Source organism: Elephantulus edwardii, unplaced genomic scaffold, assembly GCF_000299155.1.
Source record: "Elephantulus edwardii isolate Elephantulus edwardi_28Jun2011 unplaced genomic scaffold, EleEdw1.0 scaffold00099, whole genome shotgun sequence".
Lineage (NCBI taxonomy): Eukaryota > Metazoa > Chordata > Mammalia > Macroscelidea > Macroscelididae > Elephantulus > Elephantulus edwardii.
The window spans coordinates 1,464,788-1,488,546 of record NW_006399849.1 but is presented as its reverse complement, the minus strand read 5'-3'; the positions used below and the strand labels follow the sequence as shown (position 1 = coordinate 1,488,546).

At 36.3% G+C, this 23,759-nt stretch overlaps 1 protein-coding gene across 1 annotated transcript in view; it reads left to right on the top strand.

Moving 5' to 3' along the window:
- The window catches only part of IPO11 (importin 11), a 228,489-nt gene that overhangs the window by 132,298 nt on the left and 72,432 nt on the right, over positions 1-23,759 (top strand). The window contains 2 exon segments of the mRNA XM_006891505.1: positions 13,735-13,830; positions 14,464-14,577. Of these exon segments, the coding sequence (XP_006891567.1) occupies positions 13,735-13,830; positions 14,464-14,577 (210 nt within the window).

Here is a 23,759-nt window from a genome sequence, read left to right as displayed (position 1 = left end):
CAAATGCCACAGTGCTTGTCAAAGCCAGTTCTGATTAATCTTCTTTGTCAGTGTATCCTTTGCCATTCCCTATCACTCCTCCCTGAGAGAGACTTCACCTTGAGTCATAAGGAAAAGGGGACGGCGTATTCTCTTAGCTACTTCCTGCTGAAAAGGGACGCTGTGGTTAAGAGATCATTTTAATGTAAAAGCTGGCCTAATAAAAATTTCCAGTCTTAACCTTGGATATCTTCAAAATAAAACCATTGACACTTTTACTGTACATGAAACTTGAAAGAAAGGAAGAATTTAAATTTGAACTGACATTTTAAAAGTCATGTCAATGATTTAACTTTTCTGTAGACATAACGACCGTTCATTAGATAATTTCCTAATAAAGAAAAAATGACTACAGTGATCAGTAACAATTTAGGTCGATCAGGATAGATAGTCATTTATATAAATTATATTTCTCTCAGATTTCCTAATGACGTTGTTTTTGGGTGCTATTGAGTTGAGAACTCACAGCGAACCTATGGGCAACAGATCTGAACCTTGCACCTTGCCCCATCCTATACCATTCTTCTGATCTCTGTTATGCTTGAAGCCCCTTGAGGTCACTGTATCAGTGTATCTTTGAAGGCCTTTCTCTGTTTTGCTGACCTTCTACCTTTTCCAGCATGCTCTCTCTCTTTGGCCTGATTCCTCTTGACAGTATACCTAAAGTGAGATAAAGTTTCACCACCCTTGCCTCTAAGCAGCATTCTGGTTACACTTCTTTCAAGGTAGTTTTGTTTGTTCTTTTGGGAGTCCAGAGTATATTCAGTACTCTTTGAAACACAACTCAAAGGCATCAGTTATTCTTCTGTCATCTTTATTTGTTGTCTAACTTTCACATGCATAGGAGACAATTGAAAAGTTCATGGCTTAATCTTTATGCTGCAATTCTTGCTCATTACAACTTTTCAGAGGCCCGTGGCAGCAAGGTTTTACAATGCACCATGCCTTGTTTTCTTGATTGTTACTACCATGAATGATGATGATGGATCCCAGTAAAATTAAATTGTTTTAAATTTTATTGTCAGTATTTTCTCTGTGTATCATGACTTGGTTTTGCCAGTAGTAAATGAATATTTTTCCTTTCTTGATGTTGTAATGTAATATGATGTATGGTAGGCTATGTTCTTTTATCTGCAGTAATGCTTTTTTTTTTGCAAAGCAGGGTTGTATCATCAGCATAATCCAGCTTGTTGATGTGTCTTCCTTTAAATCTGATGGCATAATATTTGCTATAGTATATGTGAGATTTGAATTGTTTATTCACCTACTGTATAGCTCTCTTCTTGATAAAAATACAAATTAATTCTTAAGATAAATGAGATCCTTAAAAACAAAATGTGATGAAGAATACGGCTTTTGAGTGGTTTTTTTTTTTTTAAAGATTTTCAGTGTTCACAATACACAACATTTTCAGATACTGTCAGTATTATATATCCTATAGATTTTAGCCTAATTTTTGTGTTTATATGTAGGTTGTCTTAGAAATGTAAACTTTATATAACTTACAACAAGTGAAGTTTGTAGTAAATGGATACCCCGGCAGTTTTTAAATCCTTAAATCATATGATTTTTAAGGAGAAATGCTATTTGACTACCACAGATGGGGTGAATATTCCAGAAATTATGAGGAATAATGATGAATTCTAATTGTACTATTAAGACAAGATTTACTGGGCCTGATCATTTGAAGTTACTTGGATGTGGGAGATAAGGTTCTTATAGGAAGAGAAAATAAATTCTAGTTTCTTTTGTGTGTTGGTTTACACCTCGCTCTACTGCTTACACACTCTTAAAGACTCTTAAATTCCCTCATTTGTTATGCTAGGTGATACACTAATTCATTTTTAGTTTGTACAGATACACAATTTAGTGAATGTTAATGAAAATCATCAGTGTTAAATTATAATCTTTATATTATTAGTGCTTCAGAAAGGGCATTAATGTGTCACATTAAAAGCTGCCACACCAAATTCACATTGAAAATACAGGGTGTTTTTTCTTTTATGTATGTATGAGACTTTTTGAAAAAGGTTTTTTTTTTCATGTGTGTGCATCATTATTATTGAAGTAATTGTTGAAAAATTATTTATAGGGACCATTATAAAATATTTTCCATAAAATAATCATTTTAGAATGTATCCTAAGGAGATATTTAGTTCCTTTCTGTATTTGTCTGAAATTTTGAGTTCACTAAATAATTTAGAAGTAGAATAGCATTGCAGATGATACAGGATAGTAAATTTAGACTGCTAGAGTTGGTGTATTGGCCCACTGCTTTACAGTTCTCTGACTGGGTAAACTATTTCATTAAGCTGTTCTTTACTCTCTGTATATAAAATGATGATGATGATGATACACTTGCCTACTTCTTAAGGTTAGTATGAGGTTAAATGACCTTACATACATAAAGAATAATTGATGGCTTTTAGTTACGGTTTTGGAGAAGAGTACTGATTGTTCATGGATTACCAAAAGAACAGATATGTCATGGAGAAGGCCCAGCCCGAGTGCCCCTTGGAGGCAAAATGACAAAGCTTCATCTTCATACTTTGGGCATGTTGTTAGGAAGAAACATTCCTAGGAAAGGAACATCATGCTTGGAATGGTGAAGGGTCAGTTAAAGAAAGGAAGACCCTCAGTCAGGTGAGTTAACACAGTTACTGTAGCATTGGGTTCAAGTATGCCAAGAGATGATGAGAATGACACAGGATAGGTTTCAGATCCTGTTGTCCATAGGGTCTCTGTAAGTTATGGCATGGTAATATAAAGTATGTGAGGAGCTGGAATTAGAAATGTGCTTGACATTTCTTCAGCTGAAAGAACTGAAGAACAAATTCAAGCTAGTTGAAATACTGAAGGATTATTTTAGCAAAATATTTAATAGCAGAAGAAACACTAAAAGGTGATGGAGAGGGTTTGATGGGCACTTGAACCATTTAAGAAAGTAGCATGTAATGAAGCATTCATCTAGACTGCACTGAAGATGTTGTTAGGTGCCGTCGAGTTGTAGACGACTCATTGTGACCCTATGAACAAAAGGCCCGAGCACTGTTCATAGAGTTTCTGGAGGCAAGCTATTTACAGAAGTGGATGCCACTCCTGCTTGCAGGCTTATTTTAATCGGGAAGCTCCAACAGACACTGTCCGTCATGGGTAACCATTATCGAATTTGGCACATCAGTGTCACAGTGCTCAGCATCACAGCAACCACGAGTTACCTCTGTACAGCAATGCACAGACAGTGCTATACCACCTAGAAGAATGACAGAAAAACAATTTGAACGAGGGCTGAGGGCTGCATATTAAAATCACCCACCTTGGGCTTGGTAGCATAACTTTCTGTCCATTAGCAAAAAATAATTTCCTCACAAATTAATGATTATGAATCGAGCTGTTTGAACAAACAGATTCAGCACTAGATGTGAATCATCATCAGTGCCAAGAAATTTGTCGTTGTTGAAAGAGCACTATTCCCATTCCAAAAGAGAGAAAACTGTGTAAAGTATGGAAATTATTGCACTGTATCTTTAATATCACATGCAGTCCTAATGTTACTGAAGATTAGTTTTAAAAGTGGCTAGAGCAGGACATCAACAGGAAACTAAGAGAAATTCAAGCTGGGTTCTGAAGAGATCATGAGTGATGTACCGTAGTATATCATTGCTGACGACAGATGAACTTAGTCCTGAGAATACCTGAAAGATGTTTTCTTGTGTTACATAGACTGTACAGATGCATTTGACTGTTCATCACAACAGATTATTGATAACATGCAGAATCTGTACACGGACAAGACATAGTTGTTTGAACAGAATAAGAGGACACTGCATAGTATAAAGTTAAGAAAGGAGCTGGTTAAGGCTGTATCCTGCCAGTGTACCTATTCAGTTTGTATGCTGAGAAAATAATCAAGATGGACCATGCGAAGACGGCTGTGACTTCAGAGTTGTAAGAAGACTCACCAACAACCTGTGATAGGTAAATGACATGGCTTTGATTACTGGAAGTTAAAAGACTGATGTAGAGCAAACACTACAAACTTCATTATGGATGGTATCTCAATATAAAGAAAGAAAAAACTCATAAATAAAAATAGACAGTATCATGGTGGATAGAGGAAATTTCATTTTATAAGTTGTTAATTCAATTTTACTTATCAACACCCATGGTAAAAACAGTCAAGAAATCAAAAGAAATAATTGCATTTGGCAAAAGCTGCTGTCTTTTAAAGTGCTACAGGCAAGTTTGTCACTTTAAAGACTATAAAGTGTGCTTGAACTGAGCCAAAATATTTCCTGTTGGTTCCTATGCATGTGAAAGTTGGACAAGTTGGAAAATAAGGAGGATTGAAGAACTTTGGTATTAGTAAAGAGTTTTGACTATTCTAAGAACTTCCAAAAGAATGGACTACTCACCTTAGAGGAAATTAAGCCAAAGTACTCCTTCGAATAAAAACAATTTGAAACGTAATCATTTGTACTGTGGGCATATGCTGTCAGGTGGGGCCAGTTAATGTAAAAGCACATCATACTTGGTAAAGTGGAGGATCAGGAAGAAGAGAAGAATACCCCCGCCCCCGCCAAAGAAGGTAGTTGACACAGTGATGGTAACAGTGTGTTTGAGCACAGCAGCGATTGCGATGATGGCACAGGATAAGGCTAGGTTTCAGTCTGTTATTTGTAGGGTTCTGTAAATTTGCCTTGACTCGGTGGAATCTAACAACAACCTAACCATTGTTTGAAAGTCAAAGTGAATAGGTAGGAAAAATATTTTGAATAGTCTGTCTGTTGCATCAGAAAGTGTTTGTTACTATTTTTTTATTTTGTAATTTCTCTTTGAGGGATAAAGTAATAATTTTGTAATCCCAAATAATTTATTTAGTTATTAACATCTTGGAATATAGACAAACCAACCAATTAGTCAACCTCATACTTTGAACATTCCTCAAGAGAAATATTTATTTAAAATAAAGATATTAATTAAATTTCATAGGAAACTAAGCAAGTGATTTACATACTGATAAAGATGTACTCTTTATTTAAAAAAACAAACAAAACAAAACACCAAGCCCTTTGTGGGTTCTTTAAAGTTGATTGTATTGTTTCTGCAATTTCAGAATAGCAGTTTTTTAAAAAAAACTTTTCTATTAGAGAAGCGCCCAACCTTACATACTTTTATGTTGTTGTTATTGTTGTTGTTATGTGCCGTCCAGTCGCCTGCGACTCACAACGACCCTATGTACAACAGCCCTAAACTCCGCTCTGTCCTGTGCCAATCGCACTGTCTCTGACACTCCCATCCCAATTATCACAGTCACTGAATCAATCCACCTCATAGAGGGCCTTCCTCTCCTGCGCTGTCCCTCCACCCTCCCAAGCATGATGTCCCTCTCTAAGGACCGGTCTCTCCTCACAACATGTCCAAAGTATGTTAGACGGAGCCTCAGAATCCTTGCCTCCAAGGAGCCACCCGGTTTAACCCTCTCCAGGACAAATCTGTTTGTTTTCCTAGCAGTCCATGGTATTCTCAATACTCTTCTCCAGCACCACAGCTCAAAGGCATCAATTCTCCTTCTATCCTCCTTGGTCGTTGTCCAACTCTCTGATGCATAACAGGTGATTGTGAAGACCATGGCCTGTATCAGACACACCTTAGTCTCCAGAGAGACACCACTGCTCTTCAGCACTTTGGAGAGGTCCCTAACAGCAGACTTTCCCATGGCAATGCGCCTTTTAATTTCCTGACTGCTGGTTCCAAGACTGTTGACTCTGGAGCCAAGCAAACTAAAGCTGTGTACAATGTCAATCTCTTCACCATCCATCCTGATGCTGCCAATTGGTCCAGTGGTGAGAATCTTTGTCTTCTTGACATTGAGCCTCAATCCATATTGGAGGCTGCAGTCCTTGACACTCCGCAGCAGGCGCTTCAGGTCCTCCTCAGTTTCAGCAAGCAGGGTTGTGTCATCCGCACAACGCAGATTGTTGATAAATAGTCCACCAATCTTGACTCCACATTTCTCCTCATAGAGCCCAGCCTCCCGGATAATCTGTTTTGCATATAGGTTGAAAAGGTATGGAGATAGGATGCATCCCTGGCGTACACCCTTCCCAATTTTGAACCATGCAGTGTTCCCTTGCTCTGTTCTGATGACTGCCTCTTGGTCCAAGTATAAGTTTCGCATTAGAACGATCAAGTGTTCTGAGATTCCCATTCTTCTCAGAGTCAGCCACAGTTTGTTATGATCTACACAGTCAAATGCCTTTGCATAGTCAATGAAACACAGATAGACATTCCTCTGGTATTCCCTGCTTTCAGCCAAGATCCATCTAACATCAGCTACAATATCTCTAGTACTACAACCCCTTCTGAAACCAGCCTGGACTTCTGGTAGTTCTCTGTTGATGTGCTGTTCCAGTTGTTTTTGGATAATCTTCAGTAAAATCTTGCTTGCGAGTGAAATTGTTCTGTAGTTTCCACATTCTGTTGGGTCGCCTTTCTTTGGGATAGGAACAAATATCGATCTCTTCCAGTCAGTTGGCCAAGTGGTAGTTCTCCAGATTTCTTGGCACAACTTGGTGAGCACGTCCAGGGCAGCATCTGTTAACTGAAATATGTCATTGGTATACCATCTATTCCTGAAGCCTTATTTTTTGCCATGTTCTTCAAAGCAGCCTGAACTTCTTCTTTCATCACCATAGGCTCTTGTTCATATGTTGTTTCATACATACTTTATAGCACTCAAAAAACCTTCAAAGTCCCATCATGTTGATTCCAAATTTTAGTGACCCTTCATTGGATTACATGGCTTATAAAATTGTAGCAAGAGGAGGCAGCACATTTTTGTCCCTCCTTGCAGTTGGTGATGAGCAGCCTTTTGGTATCCGAGCAGCCTGCTAGTGATGGCAATGCCACAGCTCATCCAGACACAACTTCCTTTCCCATTCTACCAAAAAGAAAATCTCTTTGCTCTTTGACGTGGAATATGATGATAGCATTCATTTTAGTTTAGCATTATAACTTGTGTTTTAATGACTTGTCTAAATATATTTCCAAGTATGTATGACATTTTACACAAGTTATATTAAAAATAGATTCTTTGTAATGACTCATTGACAACAACTATAAGGAGAAAAGAAAATTGAAAAGATTGAAGTTGTGAATGATTTTATTTTACTTGAATCCATAGTCAGCACCCTTGATAGTGACAGTCAGGAAATCAGAGACCTTTTGCTTAGGGCAAATCTGCTTTCCAAGGCCACTTTAGAGTGGTAAAGAGCAAGGATGACAGTGTAAGGACTAAGGTGTGCGAGACCCAAGCCATGGCCTTTTTCCATTGTTTAATACACTTTTTGAGAGTTTGCCATTGAATAAGACTGAAGTATTGCTACCTTTGAATTGTAATGTTAGTGAAGAATATCAAGTATCCCATGAACTGCCAGAAGAACAAGCAAATCTGTTCAGAAGAAGTGCAGCTAGAGTATTCAGTAGAGGCAAGGAGGGTGAAACTTGTCTTAAGTACTTTGGGCGTGTTGTAAGGAGGTACTCACATCAGAAGAAGCCGTCATATTGGAAAAAGTAGATGGCTTGAGCAAAGGAAGTTGTGCTGGAATCCCAAAGGCACATGGTTTGCGGGAGAAAGATGGGCAGTCTCCTCCCATGCAGTTAATTGCCTCTGAAAACCCACTGGAGGGTCAGCTATCAGTCTGTTCTGACTGTGTTACAGAACTATACCACCATCACCATAACAAAGGGTTTGAGCATGGCAGGTATTGTGAGCATGACACATGATACTGTGTAATAGGTCTACCTGTTCACAGACTAGTCACCTTTGGGTTAACAGTGTAGCTCACTTGGAATAATACTCCACTAGGGCACACTACACTGGTTAACATGAAAGTATCTTTGTGTTGTTTTTTTTTTTTTTTTTTTGAAGGGGATATTTTAGGACTATGGTTGTATCCTGTCAAGTTGGAACCAACCCATAGCTGACCTTCCATCTGGTTTTCAGAGGCAGAGTAAATGGCACAGGAGGAGATTGCCCATCTTTCTCCAACAGAGTAGCTGGTGGATTCGAGTTGCGCCCCTTTGTGTTGTTAGTACAGTGATTTACTACTGAGCCACCAGAGCTCCCCTTTTAGGACTATAAGACTTTTATTTTATGATGGTACTTAAATGTTGGGAGAATGCTTTGATCCAGCTATAACTAGCAATAATAATAGAATTTTGTTTTAGTTCATTGTTTTCCTATTTCAGTATTACCATGATCCTTTTCTTTATATTGTATGCTGTGTTATATTTTAAAAGCCCCTGTTTTTCTTTTTTTTTTTTAAATTATTTTGTGTGTGTGTGTGTGTACCATCAAATCAGATCTGACTGGTACAGGAGGAGATTGCCCCTCCTTTTCCAGCAGAGCACCTGGTGGATTCAAACTGCGTATCTCTGGGATTGCAGTGCAGCTTCTTGCCACTAGGCCACCAGAGCTCCCTAAGCCCCTGTTTTTTAAAGTAAATGTCGCTGTTCAATAATTTCTGACAGTATGTTTGTGTTACCTTCTTTCTTCTATAAAGTAGAAAATGACAATGTTACAAAAATTGTGTAGGAAGAGACCAGTATGCCTGTTTGAGGATCTTACAGCTTAGAACAAAAATAGATTTTTCATTATATTCTGTGACTCCATACATTATAAGATTAATATAATCATAATTAAAAATATAAAGATTTTAACATTATTTCTTTAATTTAGAATTTGTTGAGTGTGTGTTTACACACACACACACACACACACACACACACACACACACACACACAGTATTGAATTTTGAAGTTTTCAGTTATAGTCATATTAAGCAGTACAGAACCAGGTTTCTTTCATTCATACTGATGAGTCTTAATTAAAATGGCACAGATATTTTTAAGGTATAGTTTATTCTGCTGAAATAAAAATAGGCTGCTGCTTTGCATTTGTTTTGTGTACCAGCAACTCTTGAGTGTGTAATGATTAAGTACTTACTAGATTGATAATTTAAAAATTGGTAGTTTGAACCTCATACTGGCTATCCCAGAGAACGATGTGACAGTCTGTTTCTGTACATATTTATAGCTTTGGAAATTTAGAGGCAGTTCTGCTCTTGTCTTGTAGAGTTGTTAGGTGTTGGGATCTGTGACTCTATTTGCTTTTCTTTTGGTTTATGTGCTACTTGTTCTAAGTGTACAGAGTTAATTTACATCAACTTGTGATGATAGTAGATCTTTATTTTTACAGATAAGACATTAAATCACAAAAAGGTAATTAATTTTTCTAAGGTCACACAGCTAGTAAGTATTGCAGTTGTGGCAGAAACCCTTCGCATTTTTACTTCAAAATCTATTTGGACTTCAGTCTAATGTGAAATGAACAAAATTATGTTTGAGTAACAAAAAGAAGCAGCCTGTATTTTGGTACAGGTTTTAGAAACATAATCTCTGCAAGTGTATTTTTAAAAGGAGTGAATGAAAACAAAAAAAAGTGAAAAAGGTTTTCTTGTTATAACCAAATACTGATAAATAATCAGCAGTAAGTTAATGAAGAGATGTGCAATACTTTACTCAAGCATACATGTAATACCATATACATTTGTAAGAATAACAAGGAAACTCTTTACAGCCTTAGAGTGATTTTTAGAATATAACCAAGTTGCAGAGCAGTTTTTAGAGGTTTTTTTCCTTCTTTTTGTTGATTAGAGAGTGGAAAAAGTTAATAATGGAAGAATAAACCAAATTAATAAGGATGGCTTTGATATGAGAGATAAAGGATGTATACTAGATCTGTCAGGCTGTATGTGATTTTGTATTTTTGACTTTGGAGTCTCATAGATCTTTTAATATGAGTAAAGAAGTATGCAGTTTTTTTCCACGATTATTAAAGTATATAATTCTTTTTTCCTTTCCATTTTTCAATAAACTTAAGGGTAAATTTGGTTTTGGCACTCAGGTACTGAATTGTTACTGTGAGTTTGATTTGTTTTAACGGCAACAAGTTTGTAGTTCCTACTAGCTTTCCATGATAGCTATAGAAAGACTTCATAGGGTCACTATGTTCATAGGGTCACTATGAGTCACTCTTTACTCAAAGACAATCAGAAACAACAACTAGCTTTGAAAATCTTTTTGTTCTTTATAAGTGTAGCATTTTCTAAAAGTTTTTGGTTTAAAAGGTAAAGATAAGCATTACATTAATAAATAAAATTAAATAAATGAATCAGCTTTCATTCAGAAATATCTTGCTGCTTCTTTGACTCTGGAGGCATGTAGATCTTTTTTTGTAACAGTTACAAAATTGACTTTTTATCAAAAAGTGTCCTTTGTCATGAGGACAGCAAAAAGGAATGGTACTCAGCTACCAGTAAAGAATGCTGTGATCAAAGATTCTATAGAAGACTATCAAAGGGCGGAAATGGAGAGTGAAATTTTTTATTCATTTTCTACCTCTCAGATGCATATGTGCCTTAAAAGACCGTGCCCTTTATAAAACTCACCTTAGTCCTCAAACTGACATCTTTGTTTCCTAATAACTTTTATAGGTCCTTGACTACAGATTTTCCCAGTGCAGTATGTCTCTTAACTGCTGGTACCCAATGTATTGATTGTGGCTCCAACTAAGATGAAATCATTGACAATTTAAGTCTTTTCTCTATTTATCATGATGTTGCTATAGGTCCACTGCCAAAGATTTTTGTTTTCTTGATGTTGGGATGTAATCCATATTGAAGGCTGCAGTATTTAACCTTCTGCAGCAAGTGCTTCACGTCCTCCTAGTTTTGAGTAAGCAAAGTTGTATCGTCTGCATAATGTAGGTTATTGATGCCAGCATACAGATTAAATAGGTATAGAGAAATGATACACCCCTGATGCACACCTTTCCTAATGTTCAACCGTGTAGTTTGTGTTCTCTTGCTCTGTTCACACTCCAGCTTCTTTGTCTAGTATGTGTAGGTTTTGTATGAGCACAATTAAGTGTTCTGGGATTCCCATTTTTCTCAGTGTTAGCCATAAATGTCTTTAGATAGTCAATAAAGGAGAAATAGATATTCTTCTAGTTTCCTGTGCCTTCTCTTAGATTCCATCTGATACCAGCAGTGACATTCCTGGTGTCATGGTGTCTTCTAAATCCAACTCAAACATAGCTGTCTATGTACCATTGTAGCTGCTTTTTAATGATCTCAGCAGTATTTTGCTTGTATGTGGTGTAAATGGTATTGTTTGATAATTTCCACAGTCTGTTGGATCACAGTTCTTGAGAATTTTTTTTATTACTTTAATTTTATTTTCTCCTTGATGTTGTTTGACTCTTTGGGCATATATGCATATAGATGTTTCTGTTAAGCTGATACATAAGCCAGCAGAGATAACTGGAGATAAAAAAAAAAAAAGTTAAAATCCATTCAGTATGTAGAACAATTCTGGACAGTAAGCAGTTAACCCACTCAAAATGCTATATAACAAATGTTATTATTAGGTGTTGTCAAATTGAGTTCTACTCATAGAAACCCTATGAATGAAAGATCTGAACCCTATTCTATTCTGTGCCATCCTCACAGTTCCTGACGAGACAACAAGAGTCCATTCATTGCAGTGGTCAGTGTGTCAGTCGATATGGTCGAAGGTCTTCCTTTCTGACCCCCCACCCTTCTTAGGAGCATGCCCTTCTTTAAGGAACAGCCCCTCCTAACAACATTGCCAAAGTGTGTGAGGTAAAGCCTCATCTTTCTTGCCTCCAAAGAACACTGGCTGTACCTTCTCCAAGACATATGTTTGCTCTTTTGGCTGTGCATGAGGTTTTCAGTGCTCTTCTCCAACACCACAGCTCAAAGCAGTTGTTTTTCTGTCATCCATATTCATTGTCCAGCTCTCAGATACATATCAAGTGAAGTTTGGTTCTGCCTTGAGACTGTTTCCTGCAACCCTTTAAAAAAAAATTATGTTTTCTCTTCTCTTCTCTACAACTGCAAGTGTGGTAGATGTTCATGGCTCTCATAATTGACTCCTGGCTACAGCCTTACTCTCTCTTTGAAAAATAAAAAGCAAAAAGTATGCCAACAAAGCAGTCTCTAATTGACTTTCATGCTGTACCTATCTTTGTTACAGGGAACTTTTTATGTATAAGTATTTCTGTTTCTTTATGGTATTAAAAAAATTTGCACATGCAACATCAGTAGTCATAATTAATAATTTATATGTACACGAATAAAGGATACAGTTTATTTAATCTACATTATATTACAGTATTCCTTTTCCTTTCCCATTTGTTGATAAAATGTCGATTTGTTTTTGGCAGTAGTATACTCTTCACTACTGAAAGGCCATTTATTTATTTATTTAGTTAGTTAGTTTATTATTTTTGTATGTCTACCATCAAATTGGATCTGACTGGTACAGGAGAAGATTGTCCCTCCTTCTACGGCAGAGCATCTGGTGGATTTGAACCACGCACCTCTGGGATTGCAGTGCAGCTTCTTGCCACTTATTGAAAGACTTTTTAAAAAAGATTTCATTTGTTCTTTTAGAAATTTCAGTTTTATATTGTTATGCAAACAAAATTCATATATATTGTGTTTAACACTTTCCTTCATTTTCATATATGTGTTTTATAAATTAATCTCTGTTGAATTATGCTCACCATAACCCCATCTTTTCAGGTTTCTGCTGGATCTTTCCCATTTCTTTTATGCCCTCCCTTCCCCTTCAGATTGTGGGGCCTTGTGTTTTACCCCTGTCTCTCCTCATCCCTGTGTGCCCAACTCTTTTGAAACCCTTTTAGACTCCCATACATGTTGTACTTCTATTTTTACAATAATGGTCTTATGCAGCGTTTGAGTTTGTTCATTGCTGAAAGTCTTTATTGCCTTTGTGAGTGCAGCATTTTCTGAAGGATATTAGTTGAAAATGAGAAGATAAAATTAACAGTATACTTAATGTTGCTCCAACATGTTAAGATTAAATGTAGTTCTATATAAAATGTGTAGATGTGCCAAAATATCTTTTGTTATACCAGACTAACTAATTTTTAAATGGATTATCTTGAAATTGTGTTCAACACTAGAATGAACAATTCTGGTTGTGCAGCGATTTAAGTTCTTGTGAAAACAGAAAGGTTTCCTGTTAGAACTCACTCAGTGAAGAAATCTGGCTATCTGCTCTTATAAAGATAACAAAAAGTCTGCAGTCTGTTCTTGTAAAGATAACAAACTCAAACCACTGCCAGCAAGTTAATTCCAACTCATAGTGACTGTTACAGAATCAGACTCTCCTCCAGGGCACCTGAAGCTGTAAATCTTTACAGAAGCAGGCTGCCACCTTTCTACTACAGAAGGGCAACTAGGTTTGAATGATTGACCTTTCTTTTGTTGACTGTCAAGTTCTTTAATTACTATACTACCAGGGCTCCTTCACATAAAGACTCTAGCCTAAAATGCTCTGTTAGGTAGTTCTTCTCTGTCATTAGTGTCATTAAGAGTTGAAATCAACTTGACGGCACAACACAACCACCAGTAGTGCTATTCTGTTCTGGAAAAGTCATACCTCTTTATTGTTTCTCCATATTTGATGTATGACATTTAATTTAATGCGTATATTTTTGGTAAATGTGTTTTGGGTAAAGCTTAAAATGCAATAGATTTAAAAATGTCATTTATTTCCTGTGTCTCTTTGTGTTTTCAGGTTGTGGAAAATGCCCTTAAAGTGAATCCAGTATTAGGTCCACAAATGTTTCAACCAATCTTACCCTGTGTTTTCAGAGGGATTATGGAAGGGGAGGTAAGATTTTTCTTAAGCTTCTATTAATGAAGTAGTTCTAGTTTTGATTACTCTCCTTCATAGGGAAATTCTTTTTCTTTATTGTTAACTATAAAAGGAAAACTTTTCTTTTTATTTGGATCATCTTGAAAAAGGTGAAATCTATATGGAGGGTAGAGAAAGTTAGATTTATTTGACATTTCTGTGTTCTCATTTACATGACAATGTATTTATACATAATAATTCAAAGCACAAGGAATAGTTAATAGCCTAATTCCAATGAGGGAAAGATAGTGCTTGTCTTTTTATATCCTAAACATATTACATCATTATTTTGTCAGTCTACCTCTCAAATAAAAAAGTAACCATGCTACATTTAAGCTATTAGCTGTTTAAAGCAATGCAAATATGCTATGTATGTTTCAGGATATGCATACACAAACACATAAATGTATTTTTATTTATTTATATGTGTGTGTGTATTATATTATTTTATTGTTAGTGGTCTTTTTTAATAATTGAGAATTTAGTTCACTCTGAAGAGAAGCAGTATGAAGATGTTATTTTATGTCCTTGATGATATTGTTATACCAGCTATTTCTTAAGCTTGTTCCTTAACACACCTTTTTTATGTGCTGTATTTGAATTCTACAGAGGTATCCTGTGGTGATGTCCACGTATCTTGGAGTCATGGGTCGAGTACTATTGCAAAACACTAGTTTCTTTTCTTCACTTCTTAGTGAGATGGCACACAAATTTAATCAAGAGGTAAGTAGTGATATATTTAAATTTTAGGATGTGCTTTATATCTAAATATAAGTTGAAAATAGTTTGATGAATTCCTCAGGCTTTACTTAAATATAGTTTTTGTACTGTTTAAACTTTTTAATTGAAAATGTTTGATAACTTACGCCATATCCATAATTTGGCAGCGAAGAAAAGAGAAGGAATGTGAGTATGGCAATTAGAACTTCTATAATTGTTACTGCTTAAGTATGGCAATTTTATTCTGCAATAATTTTGATTTTTTTTTTTCTTTAGTCATACATAATCTGCAATGAGAATACTTTGCATAATCATGTTTCTCATTGTTGCATGAGTGGAGAGTTGCTGTTAGAATAACTGTTAATAATTACCTTTTTAGATAAGTATGTATGTTTTAAAGGGAAATTGTTGTTTAAAATTGTATGCACTAGTCAGTTTCTGGAGCCTTGTTTTTTGTTTACCAGTGCCTTCTCAGCACATTAAAATGCCTTCTTCAATACCAGTGATTATTATATGTTACTTACTAAGATGCTTCATTCTTTACCAATTCTTTTTGTTACGGTCACTGTGCATTTCTTCCATATTCTTTCAGTAAGCGGTGCAACATGCTATGGACTGTGTTACCAGAGTGTTCTCCTACCATTTCTTTTTCTACTTTATCATTCATTGTTTTGCCCATAGACTCCTTCATTATTCTAACTCAATGCTGAGTATATTCTTCTCTTCTAGTTTTGTAACCCTGATTTTTGCCCATTTCATGATAAACTTGACTTGCTCTTGAGTTATTTTTTGAAATTATCTGTTCAGCTCTTCTTTCATCATTTGTCTTTTATTTTTAGCTTCTCTATGTGCAAGAGCAACTATCTGAATATCTTCTCACATCCTCTTTAGCCTTTTCTTACTGTTGACTTTTTGATTTCTTGGTAAATGATGTCCATTAGTACATAACACATTTAATAATTAGTATTTAGTACATCATATCTACTCTTGAGATCCTCTCTAAATTTTGTTGGAATATATTCCAGGCTATATTTTGGCTTTCATGAACTTGTTTTAATTTTCTTTAGTTTATATTTGAACTTATGTATGAAAAGTTGATGATCTGCTCCATGTTGGCCTCTGGTCACCTTCTAGCTGGTTGTACTGAGCTTTTCCACTGTTTCTTGTCACAGTTATATTTATTTTGATTCATGTGTGTTCATTCTAGGAGACTCATGTATATAGTGGCCATTTATGGTTTTTTAAAAAGGTATTTGCTGTGAGTTAAGTTGTGGGTAGTACAAATTTCTGTCATGTGATCTCTTGTTTTATGTCTATCATCAAGGCTACATTTTTCACATGCCAGCCCTTCTTATGTCCAACTTTTACATTCCAATGATAAGTTGCTATTAATGCATCTTGGTTGTATGCTTGATCAATTTCAAACAGCAGGAGTTGTAGAAATCGTCAATTCTAAATAATTGTTGTTTTAACAAATCTTGTAGTCTTTACTGGTATATCTTGTCATTGACAGTATTGTACTTTAGGACAGATCTTGAAATGCCCTTTTTGATGATAGAGTGCCTTTCCTCTTCAGTTTGTCTTTCTTGGGATAGAAGTCCTTTTGATTATCCGATTTAAAGTGGACAGTACTAGTTTATTTTAGGCCACAAAAAGAATGCCTGGGATATTAATCTTTATGTGTTGTTGTTACTGTGTGCCATGAAGTTGCCTCTGACCCATAGTGAGGCGATGTACAGCAGCTCTGAACTCTGCCCATCCTGAGCCAGTCTAATTCCAATACACTAACCCCCATTACCCCAGCTACTGACTCAATCCATTTCATCCAGGGTCTTCCTCTTCTGCGCTGTCCCTCCATCCCTCCAAGCATGATGTTCGCCAAGATCGGTCTTTCCTGGCCACATGCCCAAAATTTGTGAGACGGAACTTCAAAATCCTAGTCTCCAAGGAGAAACTTGGTTTCACCATCTCCAAGACATACCTGTGTCTTTACGTATTATATTTCCTTTTATGGTGACTTCCATTTTCCTCAATTCTAATGTTGAGCTTCTATGGTCAAAGTATTATTAAATGTTTGCAGCTATTTCTCCTCATTTTAAGTAATCATATACCAACAAATAAACATTCTTTATTAATTGAAAGTTTTAATCCATCCTTGTCATTCTGATAAATTCTAATTATATACTGCAGACAACCTAAATTATAGCCTGTGAACATTCCTAATAAACCCCCAAAGTATGAGTATGATTCTAAAAACCCGCCCCAAAAAAACCTGCTGTTCAGTTGTAGTAACCAAAACAGTATGGTAATGGTACAATGACAGACACATAGACCAATGGATCAGAATAAAAAGTCCAAAAATAACCCCATTTATCTCTAGACGCCCATGTTCCACAAGGAAGTAAAGCCTATTAAGTGAGAAAACAGCAATCTTTTCAACAAATAGTGCTAGGAAAACTGGACTTCTATGTGCAGAAAGTTAAAGTAGGATTCACATTTCACATCATAGACAAAAATCAACTCAAACTGGATTAAAGATGTAGGGATAAAGCCCCAAACCATAAAGATCATAAGAGACAATATTGAACCAAACTTAGGAGGCCTAGTATGGCCAGAAATGCATATTCAGGAGAGGTTAACATTAATGAATGAAACTTCATAAGGATTAAGTTACTGTGTGCATAAAAAGCATTTCTAATAGAATGGGGAAAGAATACCCCCAAAACCCTACTGAAGGGGAAAAAACATATATTTTTTCAAAAAATTAATTTTAATGAAAGTTTACAGAGACTTAGGTTTTCCAATCATTCATTGTTGCACAGGGAAGAAACACTTTACAATGTCATCTCAGTGACAGGTCTCATAACGAAGGTCTCCAGAATCCTACAGGGCCTCCACAATAATAAGACTGATAGCCCAATTACAAAATGGGTAAAAGATGTGAAAAGACCTTTCACAAGCATTGCAGTGCCTGTTAGACATATCAAAAGATAATCTGAATCACTGGCAATATGAGAGATGCCATCAAAATTGCAGTGTGGTACCATCGCACCCCAGTAGCACTGACAAGGTTTAATATAACAACAAGCAATAAATGTTTGGGAAGAAGTGGAGAGATTCAAACTCTCATACATTGTTGGCCAGATTGTAAAATGGTACCACTTCTCTGGATGGCTGTTTGGCATTTCCTAAAAAAAAAAAACCAAAACCCCAAATGTAGAAATTCCATATACTCCAGCTTTTCCAATGCTAGGAATGTACGTACCCCGAGGAAAGTAGAACCGAGACACAAATGGTGATTTGTGCACCAGTGTTCATAGCAGTGTTATTCATAATAGCAAGAAAATGGAAACAGCCAATAAGTCCATCCATTAAATGGATTTAGAACTTGTGTACATTCGCATGATGGAATACTGTGCAGCACTCAAGAACATTAATTTTGAAAAATATAACATGGGAGAGATTGGAGAGTATTATGCTGAGTGAACTAAATCAGCCTCATAAGGAGAAATACTACATAAGATCATTACTATAAAAATAGAAGGATTACTAATAAGATGTATACAGAAGTCCAGAGAGAGAAAGGGAGGGAGGATTGGGGCTTTGGTTGTTGGGAAGCAAAGCTTGAGGGCACAGAGTTATGTGGGCACAGTGAGGGGATGAAGAAATTGAGGTGGATCCGGTGGGGACCAGAAGAGTTTGGGTAGTGATCACATGGAAAACTGGTGATTGACTTTATCAAACATAATATATGGCAGTGAGACTGTGAAACATTGTAAACAGAGGAATGGGTGAAACACAATATGTATATATAAACAAAACACAATGTATAGAAATTTTCTGTGCAAACCAGAATAAAATACAAATCATTAAAAAAATGCACATTTTACTTGGATGGAATACAATGCATATGAATGATTGTATGCTAAGCAATAGATAAGTGGAGGGGAGGGGAAGAGATGTGTTGCATTGGGCAAATCTACAGTCAAAGACCTTTCCAAAGTGCTTAAGAGCAAGCATATAGTTTTGGAGTCTATGGTACAGCTAATCCTACCCATATTTTGTTGTTGAGGTTTAAAAAAAAATTGGTAATTTCAGTTGCTTTGTATGCATGTGAAAGTAATGGAATAAATAAGGAGGACTAAAGAAGAATCACTACTTATGAATTATGTTGGTAAAAACTACTGAATAAGGTATGGACTGACAAAAGAAAAAATTAAATGGATGTTGGAGGACATGCAACCAGACTGCTCCTCAGAGGCAAGGATGGTGGAACTTCATCAAACATACCCTGGGCATGTTATCAGCAGGCACCTGTTGTTATAAAAGCCACATAGTTTTAGATTTTGAAATTTGAGAAAATAATATGCACGTAGAAAAATTGTAACATCTTTTTTTCCTCTGTTTTGAATAAATACTGATTGAAGAAATTAGTTTTTTATAGATGCTTCAGAATTCTTCTTACTTCTTCATCATTTGGTATAAGTGGTCGTCAGTGTTTGCACAGTTACTTTTTTTTTTAATATATTACCCTTACAGTCCTTTGATTCAGTCCAGCCAGCTTACATTTTTCTCATACAAACACACACACATTTTTATTTATATATATGTAAATGTGTGTATATATGTATGTGTATATTTTATATTTATATATTTATTCTGCTGAAGATTATCTAAAAATGACTGGAACAGCACTTTGGCAGAGAACTGCCAGAAGTCCAGGCTAGGTTTAGAAGGGGTCATGGTACTAGGGATATTGTAGCTAATGCTAGATGGATCTTAGCTGAAAGCATGGAATACCAGAGGAATGTCTATCTGTGCTTCATAGATTATGCAAAGGCATTTGACTGTGTGGATCATAACAAACTGTGGCTGACTCTGAGAAGAATGGGAATTTCAGAATACTTGATTGTGCTAATGCGAAACCTATACTTGGACCAAGAGGCAGTCATCATAACAGAGCAAGGAGACACTACATGGTTCAAAATTGGGAAGGGTGTAGTCCTGTCTCCATACCTTTTCAAGCTATATGCAGAACAGATCATCTGGGAGGCTGGCCTCTATGAGGAGAAATGCGGCATCAGGATTGGTGGAAGATCTATCAACAATCTGCGTTAGGCAGATGATAAAATCCTGCTTGCTGAAACTGAAGAGGACCTGAAGCGCTTGCTGCAGAGGGTCAGGACTGCAGCCTCCAATATGAATTGAGGCTCAGTATCACAAGGACAAAGATTCTCACCACTGGACCAATTTGGCAGCATCAGGATGGATGGTGAAGAGACTGAGATTGTTCACAGCTTTTAGTCTGCTTGGCTCCACAATCGGCAGTCTAGGCACCAGCAGCCAGGAAATTATAAGACTTATTGCGATGGGAAAGTCTGCTATTAGGGTCCTCTCCAAAGCACTGAAGAGCAATAGTGTCTCTCTGGAGACTAAGGTGTGTCTGATACAGGCCATGGTCTTTGCAATCACTTGTTATGCATCAGAGAGTTGGACAATGACTAGAGAGGACAGAAAGAGAATTGATGCCTTTGAGCTTTGCTGTTGGAGAAGAATATTGAGGGTACCAGGGACTGCTAAGAAAACAAACAGATTCAACCTGAAAAGGGTTAAACCGGGCTGCTCCTTGGAGGCAAGGATTCTGAGGCTTCGTCTAACATACATTGGTCATGTTGTAAGGAGAGACCAGTCCTTGGAGAAGGACATCATGCTTGGGAGGGTGGAGGGCAGGCACAGGAGGGGAGGCCCTCTATGAGGTGGATTGATTCAGTGACTGGGGTAATTGGGATGGGTGTGTTGGAGGCAGTGCGATTGGCAAAGGACAGCGCACAGTTTACGGGGGATCGCTATTAGTTACAAGCGACTCAACGGCACATAACAACAACAACAACAACAACATACACACTTTTTCTGTTTCAAGCTTCTTCAACCCATCTTTGTGTTTTGATTTAGTCCAAATTTTATAATGTAGGTTTGCATAAAAAGGGCTAATATAATCTAATTCTGTTTTACTTGTTTAGTCTCATCTCTCATTTGCTTTTGAGTTTCATGATTAAATCATTCTTTATTTAGAACATCCATCAGTTCCTTCAAAGTATCGTTGTTAATTTCTTTTGAGATTTTATGTATAAACTATAAACTATATTCCCTTTACTTGATATATATTTTTTTTTCTACAATTATATTTTATTAATTTTCATAAACATTTACAGAGATTTTGGGCTTCCACTCATTCATTGTTGCACTATTCTCTCTACCCTCCTCCCAGTTTGTTCTTGTCCAAATGCCACAGTGCTTGTCAAAGCCAGTTCTGATTAATCTTCTTTGTCAGTGTATCCTTTGCCATTCCCTATCACTCCTCCCTGAGAGAGACTTCACCCTGAGTCATAAGGAAAAGGGGACGGCGTATTGTCTTAGCTACTTCCTGCTGAAAAGGGACGCTGTGGGTTTCAGGGTGAAGATCTTCTCTCACTACTCTAAAGGGCCCCTTTGGCAGTAGGAAACACATAGACTATTATGGAGATTGATTTTGGAATTCAGATGCACTCTTATTGATTGTGCTTGACTGTACATGTACATATCCTTCAAGATGTATCATGGGGGTGTTGCAACCTAGAAGACACAAATTTGACTAACAAGTTATAAGTACATGAGTCCAAAAATTATGGAAAAGTAAAAGAAAAGATTCTTTCATTGTTTTACAAACCCTCCCCCAGGTCCCCTCCACCATGCAGCCCTCGCTCTAGTCTCCTGTGATGACAGAAATACCCAGTTACATCTCTCTTTTAGACGGTTCTCTCCCTCCTCTGTTTCAGTGCAGTATACATTATTGAACCCATCTTACTCATTCTCTCCCCAACCCCAAGGACGGTCCCATTTTACAACAGTGGCATCATGTAATATTTGTCCTTTTGTGACTGGGATATTTCACTCAGCATAATGTTCTCCAGAGTCAACCATTTTGAATAATATTGCATGAGTTCCTTGTTTTTTAATGCAGCATAGTATTCCATTGTGCGAATATACCACAGCTTCTCTAGCCATTCGTTTGTTGATGGGCACTTAGGTTGTTTCCAACTCCTTGCTATTGTGAACAAAGCTGCAATAAACATGGGTGTGCATATATCTGCTTGGGTATCAGCTATGGTCTCTTCAGGGTATATTCCCAGCCTTTACTTGACATATTAATACCTTTCATGCTCATCAGTTAATTTTAGTTGATTCTTAATCTTCTCTTTATAGCTTAAAGTAACTTCCTTTATCAAAATTTTGCTTCCGCTTCCCAAATCTTTAGTTGGTCTGTGTCACAAGTTTGCATACCCTCTTAACACTTGCTACTTACTTTCATGTTTATCATTAGATGCAGTAAATAAGAGACTAAAAATGACTGCTGCCTTCAGTTTTTACCATAGATGCCTTTTGCCTGATCCTAGCTCTGGTCTTGTTTATCATACTGTATTCCATGGGTTAGCACTGTATGTATGGCCTGTGGGACAGATGTGACTTGACTGTTTGCTTTTGTACAGCCTGAGAATGGTTATTATGGTGTGTTTTTAATGACTAAAAATTGATGAAAAAGTAATAATAATACAGACATATCGAAAGTATGTGAAGTTATATGTTAGAACATTTCCATGTATATTGTTTATGACTAATTTTGGAATTTGTTTGGAACTTAGACATTACAACCCAACAAAGCTTAAAATATTTTCTAAGTAGCTCTTTACATCTTTAATGATTCCTTATATTCATAGTATTTATTTAAAGAAAATTTCTTCAAGATACTGGGAGATCAATAATACGCTAATTTTTATTAAATTTTCATACAATAAATGGATATAAATGATAAATGAATAAAATGCTCAACTGAGATAATTTTGTTTACTATTGATTTCAAACAGATATATGACTATTTTGATGTTAAATTTTAATAATAACTTAATATTCACTTTTGTAATAATTAGGATTTGTTTTATTAACTTTTATGTTAAGTTTTTGGGAGGTCTGGTGGTAAGAAGCTGTGCTGGAATTGTGAAGGCACATGGTTTAAATTTAGCAGCTGCCCTGAGGGAGAAGGATGGACATTAATTGGGATTGCTTAAGTATTTATATACAAAATGGCTATAGTACATTAATAACTTTCATTTCCAAATTAAATATGAATGAAGGCCAATATAAAAAAGTCATTGTTGTTGACTTGATTCCAACTCATTGTGAACTTATAGGTCAGAGCAAAACTACTCCATAGTATTGCCATGCGTTTTGCCTGATTTTGAGACAATTCTCCCTGAGTATCTTCAGTGGGTTTGAACCATATACCTTTTAATTAGCAGTGACGCGGTTAACCACTATTCCACCAGAACTCCTTTACTCAAAGACCAAAAACCTAGACTGATTGCCATTGATTGATTTCTAATGGATTTGGGAAACTCAGGTATAAATAATCATCTTGCCCCAGTGAGTGTGTTTTTTTAAATTCTCATTTTAACTAATGTGCCAAAATATATATTGGATAAGATGAAGAAATATTGAAGAAAAGAAAGAGAACTTAAAATTTATTTTAGGACCTCTCTATATTCATACAGTACAGATTTTAAATTATTTTTTAAAAGAGAGATCCTTCTTTTTCCCATTTATATCGAGTTGGAACCTACTCCTAGCTTTTCAGAGGTATAAATACAGCTCAGGAGATTGCTCATCTTTTCTTCCACAGAGTAGCCAGCTGGTGGATGAGAGAAGCCTGGCTTTGGATTGGAAGTGCAAAATATTTAATCAGCAAACCCTGTCATTCACTTTCAGTTTATATGATTAGTATACTTACTTATATGTTGCTTTATAGATTCTAATGAGTTTTGTATTATGCTGATTCATTTTGAACTGTTTTTAGTACTAATACCATGAAATGGTTTGTTTTCAAGTTTTTTAGGTTGAGTTTGCAAGTTGCTTTTCTTTTGAGTATAGTTAACAAATTGGTCTAGTATTAGATTATTTAGAATATATATAAAAAGGCTAGGGAGGATAGAAGAAGAATTAACGCCTTTGAGCTGTGGTGCTGGAGAATAGTATTGAGTGTTCCATGGACTGCCAAGAAAACAAACAGATTCATCCTAGAGAGGGTTAAACCAGGCTACTCCCTGGAGGCAAGGATTCTGGGGCTTCGTCTGACATACTTTGGACATGTTGTA